At 41.5% G+C, this 10604-nt stretch overlaps 1 protein-coding gene across 1 annotated transcript; it reads left to right on the top strand.

The window, feature by feature from the left end:
• Positions 1–5203: 5203 nt before the first annotated feature.
• Positions 5204–8317, top strand: LOC121867865 (trichohyalin-like). Its single transcript, XM_042367989.1, has 4 exons — positions 5204–5245; positions 5641–6097; positions 6223–7620; positions 7659–8317. Exons 1-4 carry the CDS (start codon positions 5204–5206, stop codon positions 8315–8317), a joined length of 2556 nt encoding a protein of 851 aa, XP_042223923.1.
• Positions 8318–10604: the final 2287 nt, after the last annotated feature.

The following is a 10604-nucleotide window of genomic DNA, read 5'->3' as shown; positions in this document are numbered from 1 at the left end:
CCCAGTGCGTCCATGGGCAGGAAGAGAGTGAGCCAATCAGACCTTGCGCAGTTGAGAGAAACTTTAGCTTCCCGTTAGCAAGAGGGTTTCACTAGCTGCTCGGGACATGTGGGGTTGTGCACCGGAGTGGTAAGAACTGATCACCCACTGCTGATGCTGGTCCCGTGTCGTGTTAGTTGTCGGGAGCACTCGTTCACTCAAGAGATCCTTTGCTACCCCGCTAAACAGTGACAGGCCTACACTGATCGGTCCAATGGCGACAATCGCCACCCTCAATCATCAACGGCAGTCAATCTCTCGCAGTCAACTCCGGTCAACTCCAGTCAAGTGGGTTCTGACGGAAACCCTGAAATGAACTCACTGTTAGCTCTAGTTAACTTTACCACTGCCCTATCTAACCCTGTCTGAGATCGAATGAGACTTACTTGTTATACTGCAATAGCGCAGCACAGGTGACTAGGCCACGTGACTATTTCTGATGGACGCGCGGAACGTCTTGTCTGTGTGACTGCTCTCCGGGACTGGGCTAGCCAGCGTCGTGTCTCCCCAAGGCGCTAGCTTGGGCCTACGTGATATATTTACCGCCTAACTAATAACTCCTTGGGACACCCGTAACATTATTCAGACTGCTAAACGATCTATAATAATTTCAAATTCAATAATAGTCCCTTAACTTCATGAATCGCATCATTATTAATTCGGTAAATTACATTTAATATCATATAGGCCTAGTTCCGCAGTCTCTCGCTACGAGCAGGCAGCGCTCCCTCCCCTCAGATGACCTTGAACGCTCAGTATCACTCATGGCGGGGCATTTGAAATTACTCTGAAATTTCTGGATATTACATATATATATATATATATGTGTGTGTGTGTGTGTGTTCAAATTAATAGGTTCAATTTTCTCTCGCTTTATTAATGAAAAACACAAAAAAAACTCAATAAATCTAGGTTACATAATAAAGAATTTGTTCACGTTACGGTTCACGAACAAGAGAACCGTAATATGTTGGTAGGGGTTATTTATACAACATTCAGAGTAGTATTATTATTACCCTCGGGCATTGTTGTTCCCCCACACAGAAAATGTTTGTGAGTAATTTTGTTTCGCCCAGTTTGATATAAATTGCTCCGTTTTGATGGTAGGGACAATGTAACTATTTATTTATTTATTTATATATTTATTTACTTATGTGTTTATTTGTTTGTTTATTTGTTTATTTATTTGTTTGTTTATTTATTTATTTATTTACGTATTTATTTATTTAATTATTTATTTAGTTGTTTTTTTCCGTGATCAATAGAGGTTGTCGTCCCGTGTGGTGTGGGTGTTGCCGTGTGGTACATAGGTCATGGGATAGATAGGTCATGGGTTAGATAGGTCATGGGATAGATGGGTCATGGGTTAGATGGGTCATGGGTTAGATTGGTCATGGGTTAGATGGGTCGTGGGTTAGATGGGTCGTGGGTTAGATGGGTCATGGGTTAGATGGGTCGTGGGTTAGATGGGTCATGGGTTAGATGGGTCATGGGTTAGATGGGTCATGGGTTAGATGGGTCATGGGTTAGATAGGTCATGGGTTTATAAGGTCATGGGATAGATGGGTCATGGGTTAGATGGGTCATAGGGGTTAGATTGGTCATGTGTTAGATGGGTCGTGGTTGGGTCATAGGTTAAGTTGGTCATGGTTAGATGGGTCGTGGGTTAGATGGGTCGTTGGGTGGTCATGGGTTAGATGGGGGCATGGGTCAGGTAGGGCATGGAGTCAGATAGGTCATGGGTTAGGGTAGAATGGGTGTAGGTTCCTACATTAGATCATGGGTTAGATGGGTCATGGGTTAGATAGTTCATGGGTTAAATAGATCATGGTTAGATGGCTCATAGGTTCCATCATGGGAGTTAGATAGGTCATGGGTTGGGTAGGTCATAGGTTGGAGTAGGTCATGGGTTTTAGGGAGCCGTACATGTTGGAAATAATATGGTGTATATTCATCATCAGATTTACTCAAATTTGAAATGCTTAAATCTAGTGCATCATTCGTATGTATAAGATATACAATGCATACACCGTATATATATATATATATATATATATATATATATATATATATATATATATATATATATATATATATATATATATATATATACTCATTTCATGTGTAACGGCAGAACATAACACAACACAACAGAAACATAACACAACACAACAATAACACGACACTATTATTTAACACAGGAGCAACAAACCAGTGGACAGACGGACGCTTTGGTACAGGAAAACAGTTTTCCGCCTCCAGCCAGACACAATCCCTCGCGCGTTCTTCACTCCCTTGAAATAACAATGAAGATGATTATGTCAGGAGGCGAGGTAATCCCATCCCGAGCGCTTGTAAATATCCTAAGTAACAAGTAAGTGAAAGTCGTGGATTCATGTACACGACTTGCAGGAGGAGGAGGAGCACGGGGGAGAGGAGGAAGTGGTTGGGAGGAACGGGAGGATGAGAAGGAGGAGAGGAAGATGAGGGGAAGGAAGAGAGAGAGAGGAGGAGGAGGAGGAGGAGGAGGAGGTGGTACAATGTTTTAGTGTTTTGAGAGACATGGAACTATCCTGAGTGTTACTGCATCTCTTGGGTGTGTTTTGAGTTGGTCATGCAGTGGAAGATGTAGTGTGTTGTTTGTGTGTTTGGCATTCCTCTCTCTCTCTCTCTCTCTCCTCTCCTCTTCTCTCTCTCTCTCTCTCTCTCTCCTCTCTCTCTCTCTCTCTCTCTCTCCCCAAAAAGATGGAGGGTCGACTCCTTCTGCCTGGTCGCCCTCGATAGATTTCTTCACGCTCTGGTAAACCATTAGCCGTGGTGGATATTACACTGGTTCTATATTTTCACCCCTTATGGTAGCATGTAGGGGGAGATGAGAGGGAGGAGGAGGAGAGGGAGGGGCAGAGGTAGGAGGAAGGGTAAGAATAAGAGGAGTTAAACTAGGTATAAAGGGGTTAAACCATCGTCCTCATGGGGTTAAACCATTGTCTTCGAGGTATTAAACCATTGTCCCTAAAATAAAAATTAATACCTGTATGTTTAGGTTAGGTAAGGTTAAGTTAGGTTAGGTTAAGTAAGGTCAAGTTAAGTTAGGTTAGATTAAGGAAGGTCACGTTAGGTAAAATAAGATTGTTGTGTCAGGTCAGGGTAGGTCAGGGCAGGTCAGGTCTTTAGTCACACACGTTGCGGATCTAAATCTGAATGTTTGAAGGTAATATATCCTTAGGTGAGCCAAGTGACCTTTAACCCCGTAAGTGACCTTTAGCCTCGTAAGTGACCTTTAACCCCGTAAGTGACCTTTAGCCTCATAAGTGACCTTTAGCCTCGTAACCCCCACCTTCAGCACAGGAGGACAACACCTTAAATATTCACCTGGAAGGCTTCAGTTCACAGCGTGCCAGAGGTTGTGTGGGGTGGGAGTGAGTCTTTGCCAGGCTTAGCAGTCCTCTTAGTTAGCCCTCTTACACCTCTTCCTTCTTCCTTTTAAAAATCTTTCTTCCTCCCTTCCTTCCTTCCTTTCTTCCTTCCGTCCCTCTTTCTTTTCTCTTAGCTTCTACCTACAACTACATCCCCCTACCCTCCCTATTTCCTCCAAGACCCCATCCTACACATTCCTTCCTTCCTTCCTTCCTTCCTTCCTTCCTTCCTTTCTTTCTTCCTTTCTTCCTTTCTTTCTTTCTTTCTTGACCCCTCTTACTCCCCTCCTCTTCCCCTCACCCCCCCTCCCCTCCGTGTCATTGCTACCCACCGCCGTACACAAATCTATTATCCTCAAAAGTTCTCCGTTGAGTCGAAATTAAGACGAGGTAAAGGTTGTTTCTAGAGCCAGGCTGTCGTGGGAAGTACTTAAACTCATTAAAACAACAACACTAACCGTATACACCGTGGTTAAATTTACATACACACACGCGGACAAGATTCACTGTACACCTTTTACCTGGCATCTTAAGTGAGGGCTGTTAGGTAAAGAGAACTTGAGATTTTTTTAAAACATCTATAATTTTTTTTTTTTATGTTTGTCTTTGTATTTTAGGTGAATTTTATTACTTTGTTATTGTGAAGTAAATTATATAGAGAAGTAATGTTCACTGGAGTCTATAAGCCAATACTTTATGACGTAATTTATAATGAAAACCAATGTTCACCAGCCGTGGTTGTGTGTGGCCGTGGTGGTGTGGCCTTGGTATGGTAGTGTGGCCATGGGTGGTGTGGCCATGGGTGTTGTGGTCTTGGTAATGTGGTTGTGGTAGTGTGGTCTTGGTAGTGTGGTCTTGGTAGTATATGGCCATGGTAGTGTGGCCATGGGTGGTGTGGTCTTGATAATGTGGTTGTGGTAGTGTGGTCTTGGAAGTGTGGTCTTGATAGTGTGGCCATGGTAGTATGTGGCCATGGTGGTATGTGGCCATGGTGTGGGGGTGACCATTGTAGTATACTGATGTGAATATGTTAATTACGAGGTTATTAACACAGTCATGATTGATATTAATTTGAAGATGTGTGTGAACATTCGTATACACACACACACACACACACACACACACAAAAGCAGACATGGGTGTGAATATAGCGTGTGGTGGACATGCGTGTATGCGTATGTATTTAGGAGCATCAAGGAGTAAGAGTGTGAAAGGAAGATCTCAGATGAACACCATTGAGCACCATCATTCATACATCAGGTAACACGACACACACTCATTATAAAGCACAACACCTGAGCTGGTACTTACCTGCATGACGTGCCGGAATAACACCTGGATGTCTTCGTCCTCTTTCACCTCATGACACACTACAAACCTAACTTAACCTAACCTAACCTAACCTAACCCTGGCTAAACCTAACCTAACCTAACCTAAACCTTACTTGAGAAATATGTCCGTAAAAGAAAGAAATCAAGATAACTTCTCCTTGTGATTAATGTCTTGGAAGGGTGGTCACAACACTTCAGACATACCTGAGCACCACATCTGAGCACTACACTTGAGCATCACACCTGAGCACCATACCTGAGCACCACGACAGTTAATTAAAGGTCGTACCCCCGTCTCATTCTATCAGACGATCTAAATTTGGGATCATTTTTTATCGCCGGGTCAAAAAAAATATCACTTGGGGAGGAAAAACCCCGGGATTTAATTAAGTTTCTTGTTCGCCTGTTCGACTCCTATGAACCAGCTTCAGGTCTCGCTGGAGTATCAACAAACAGACGTGAGACAATGGCAGCCTCGCTCAGATATGCAAATTAAAGTGTCACGTTCTTTGATATTAAAGCCTCTCTAAGACAAGATAAAAGTTCATACTGCATATGTGAAGCCTCGAAGACTAGTATGGCCCGAGTGTTCACTGCGCTCGAGGCTTCGTTTAAGAATGAGGAAGGTTCATACAGTAAGCATTAAAATCTTGGCGTCTTATTAATGCTCGGAATTCTGGATAAGACTTCCAAAACTTTTTCATGCTATTTACTTTGTTGTTTCCTCTTGAGAGACACGAAAAAACCCCTTCTGTGTTGACTGTGTTCGAGACTTCATTCATAGGTTCAGAGGGGGTTTCAGGGGTTCATATGTGATGACTTGAAAGACTCTGATGTCACATTTATATTTCAGCGTTCAAGGTGTCCAGGACTTGAAGCTAAGAGACAAAATCATTCAATAGTGAAGCATGAACAACTGGAAGCTAAGAGACAAAATCATTCATTAGTGAAGCGTGAACAACTGGAAGCTAAGAGACAAGATCTTTCATTAGTGAAGCGTGAACAACTGGAAGCTAAGAGACAAAATCATTCATTAGTGAAGCGTGAACAACTGGAAGCTAAGAGACAAAATCATTCATTAGTGAAGCGTGAACAACTGGAAGCTAAAAGACAAAATCTTTCATCAGTGAAGCATGAACAACTGGAAGCTAAGAGACAAAATCATTCATTAGTGAAGCGTGAACAACTGGAAGCTAAGAGACAAAATCATTCATTAGTGAAGCGTGAACTGGAAGCTAAAAGACAAAATCTTTCATCAGTGAAGCATGAACAACTGGAAGCTAAGAGACAAAATCATTCATTAGTGAAGCGTGAACAACGAAGCTAAAAGACAATCTTTCATCAGTGAAGCATGAACAACTGGAAGCTAAAAGACAAAATCTTTCATCAGTGAAGTGTGAACAACTGGAATCTAAGAGACAAAATCATTCATTAGTGAAGCATGAACAACTGGAAGCTAAAAGACAAAATCTTTCATCAGTGAAGCGTGAACAACTGGAAGCTAAGAGACAAAATCTTTCATCAGTGAAGCGCGAACAACTGGAAGCTAAGAGACAAAATCTTTCATCAGTGAAGCGTGAACGACTGGAATCTAAGAGACAAAATCTTTCATTAGTGAAGCGTGAACAACTGGAATCTAAGAGACAAAATCATTCATTAGTGAAGCATGAACAACTGGAAGCTAAGAGACAAAATCATTCATTAGTGAAGCATGAACAACTGGAAGCTAAGAGACAAGATCTTTCATCAGTGAAGCGTGAACAACTGGAAGCTAAAAGACAAAATCTTTCATCAGTGAAGCGTGAACAACTGGAATCTAAGAGACAAAATCATTCATTAGTGAAGCGTGAACAACTGGAAGCTAAGAGACAAGATCTTTCATCAGTGAAGCGTGAACAACTGGAAGCTAAGAGACAAAATCTTTCATCAGTGAAGCGTGAACAACTGGAATCTAAGAGACAAAATCATTCATTAGTGAAGCATGAACAACTGGAATCTAAGAGACAAAATCATTCATTAGTGAAGCGTGAACAACTGGAAGCTAAGAGACAAAATCTTTCATCAGTGAAGCGTGAACAACTGGAAGCTAAGAGACAAGATCTTTCATCAGTGAAGCGTGAACAACTGGAAGCTAAGAGACAAAATCTTTCATCAGTGAAGCGTGAACAACTGGAAGCTAAGAGACAAAATCTTTCATTAGTGAAGCGTGAACAACTGGAAGCTAAAAGACAAAATCTTTCATCAGTGAAGCATGAACAACTGGAAGCTAAGAGACAAGTTCTTTCATCAGTGAAGCGTGAACAACTGGAAGCTAAAAGACAAAATCTTTCATTAGTGAAGCGTGAACAACTGGAAGCTAAGAGACAAGATCTTTCATTAGTGAAGCGTGAACAACTGGAAGCTAAAAGACAAAATCTTTCATTAGTGAAGCGTGAACAACTGGAAGCTAAGAGACAAGATCTTTCATTAGTGAAGCGTGAACAACTGGAAGCTAAGAAACAAAATCTTTCATCAGTGAAGCGTGAACAACTGGAAGCTAAGAGACAAGATCTTTCATTAGTGAAGCGTGAACAACTGGAAGCTAAGAAACAAAATCTTTCATCAGTGAAGCGTGAACAACTGGAAGCTAAGAGACAAGATCTTTCATCAGTGAAGCGTGAACAACTGGAAGCTAAGAAACAAAATCTTTCATCAGTGAAGCGTGAACAACTGGAAGCTAAGAGACAAGATCTTTCATTAGTGAAGCGTGAACAACTGGAAGCTAAGAAACAAAATCTTTCATCAGTGAAGCGTGACAACTGGAGCTTAAGACAAAATCATTCATTAGTGAAGCGTGAACAACTGGAAGCTAAAGACAAAATCTTTCATCAGTGAAGCGTGAACAACTGGAAGCTAAGAGACAAAATCATTCATTAGTGAAGCGTGAACAACTGGAAGCTAAAAGACAAAATCTTTCATCAGTGAAGCGTGAACAACTGGAAGCTAAGAGACAAAATCTTTCATTAGTGAAGCGTGAACAACTGGAAGCTAAGAGACAAGATCTTTCATTAGTGAAGCGTGAACAACTGGAAGCTAAGAGACAAAATCATTCATTAGTGAAGCGTGAACAACTGGAAGCTAAGAGACAAGATCTTTCATTAGTGAAGCGTGAACAACTGGAAGCTAAGAGACAAAATCTTTCATTAGTGAAGCGTGAACAACTGGAAGCTAAGAGACAAGATCTTTCATTAGTGAAGCGTGAACAACTGGAAGCTAAGAGACAAGATCTTTCATTAGTGAAGCGTGAACAACTGGAAGCTAAGAAACAAAATCTTTCATCAGTGAAGCGTGAACACACTCCCATGAACACCTCCATATCAACAGTGTTCACCTCCTCTTATAAAACGTTCACTGGGCTACACTTTAAGCCTCGGGTGTTCATAGTTCAAGGTCTTGGTCGAGGGTTCATAACATTTCATAAAGAAGCTTCCATTTGGAGATTACCTCGAGCCTTTAGAAAGAGTATTCAAACAGCTTTTCCTGGTTCTTGAGGCTATTATGCGTCATGGAGTGTATGCAATCAGGAGTCTTACTGAATGTTTCTCTTTATTTCACCTGATAGATTAACCACCTTAATGTTAACTTACCCGAACTTACCCATGCTGAGCCTAACCTAGCTTAACCTAACTTAACGCTAATCTACCCTAACACTAACCTAATCTTACCCTACCCTACCCCGTCAAGGTATAGCTTTGGGGGTGTCTAATCTTCAGGTGACACGAGAGTTGGTGCACTGGTTGTTGAGTAAAAAAAAAAGGAAAATTGTGAGATGAATTGTCAGACGAGGTGAATGGAGTCGTCAGTTCCGTGTGTGTGTGTGTGTGTGTGTGTGTGTGTTGTGACGAGGGAAAGTAAGCTGCTTTTCCTTTCACAACGTCTATATGCTTTCACAATGTGTAGATGCTTTCACGTTGTCTGGATGCTTTCACAATGTCTACAGTATATGCTTTCACATTATCTATATGCTTTCACAATGTCTATATGCTTTCACAATGTCTATATGCTTTCACAATGTCTAGATGCTTTCACAATGTCTACATTATATGCTTTCACAATGTCTGGATGCATTCACAATGTCTATATGCATCCGTATAATACATAAAAGTTACCTGTAAACATTACCTGTCACTGGTGATTATATTACACACTTACACACCTCACCCACCTTACCTCCCTCCTCTCTTTTCCCTTCCCCGCACCCCTTCTCTCTCCCTTTCCCCCTCCCCCTCTTCTTCTCGGTTCCCTCTCCCCCCCTTCTTCTCTAACTACCCCACTTCCCTTTCCCCCCTGCCCCTCTCCTTTCCCTCTCCTCTCCCCTTTCTCCTCTCACTACCCCACCTCCCCTCCCCCTTCTCCTCTCACTACCCCACCTCCCCTCCCTACCCCTTCTCCCCCTCATTATCCAGAACAATGGTAGGAACAAGCAGCTGGAGGAACACACTCATCTATCCTTCTGTATACGAAGCTGTGTATCAACATGGGGCGGAGCGAGACAGTAATGCATATTATGTGGTGGAAATAGGCTTGGAGATTGCCTGCAGTATGTTATGTTAAATTCATGGATTTTCATTACTGTACGAGCGTTTGTTTGTGTGTGTGTGTGTTTGAAGGTAGCTCATTTACGTACGTTTACCTTCTAATTGTTGTGGTGGGTAATGTGTTATGTTACAGTTTGACTTGGCGCGTTTTTTTTTTTTTTTACGGGTTACAGTCGAGAGAAAATTGGTGCATTCTGGTCATTCATTCAGTCAGTAAGTTAGTTTAGTGAACACATCTGAGTCTTTTGTACGTTAAATGATATACTTACATACATACACAAACTCACACACAAGCAAACACACACAAGACTGTAATAACCTCTTAACACAACCCTGAGTTAATATGATAGTCCCAAGAAGAGTGAATCCGTAAATATCAGAGACCGCGTTCAGTCTTCCCAGTCGATATTAGAACACTAAATTTCCGAAGAGTGGCAGGCGTGTGTGTCCTTCTAGCCCTCAGGAGCTGCAACCACATCAAAACACGATAAACAGAATATTTACTATGGAAAAAAAATGACAATATTACTTATTAAACATGGAATATTATCATTAATAAAGTAATTAGAGTATTGATATTAAAAAAAGACAGTTTATAATGAGAAATATCGATAGTACAGCGGCTGTATGTCCATCAAAGTATTACTGTGTGTGTGTGTGTGTGTGTGTGTGTGTGTGTGTGTGTGTGTGTGTGTGTGTGTGAGAACTATAACACGCTATATACCTCCTGGCCTTATAGTATACACGCGAGGTTGTGGCTAAGTGTGGGGAGTATGACCACCAGTCTCTCCTCTCTCTCTCTCTCTCTCTCTCTCTCTCTCTCTCTCTCTCTCTCTCTCTCTCTCTCTCTCTCTCTCAGGTAATTGCACCTCCCTTACACACACACACACACACTTCAAGGTAAACTACCTGTATACTCCACTGCCATAAATGACCTAAAAAATTAGCAGAAAAGAAATATATATATATTTTTATACAGACCATTACCCAAGACTCAACAGGGTACAAACTCTCTCATTACCTGTACTTATATAAAAGACTGGATTACAAGACTAACTGGTATAAAGGCTTGGATTACAAGACCTAACTGGTATAAAAGGCTGGATTACAAGACCTAACTGGTATAAAAGACTGGATTACAAGACCTAACTGGTATAAAAGACTGGATTACAAGACCTAACTGGTATAAAAGACTGGATTACAAGACCTAACTGGTATAAAAGACTGGATTACAAGACCT

The sequence above is a fragment of the Homarus americanus genome, unplaced genomic scaffold, assembly GCF_018991925.1.
Source record: "Homarus americanus isolate GMGI-L3 unplaced genomic scaffold, GMGI_Hamer_2.0 scaffold37032, whole genome shotgun sequence".
Lineage (NCBI taxonomy): Eukaryota > Metazoa > Arthropoda > Malacostraca > Decapoda > Nephropidae > Homarus > Homarus americanus.
Note: the sequence above shows the minus strand (reverse complement) of the source record. Positions and strands in the feature narration are given on the sequence as shown.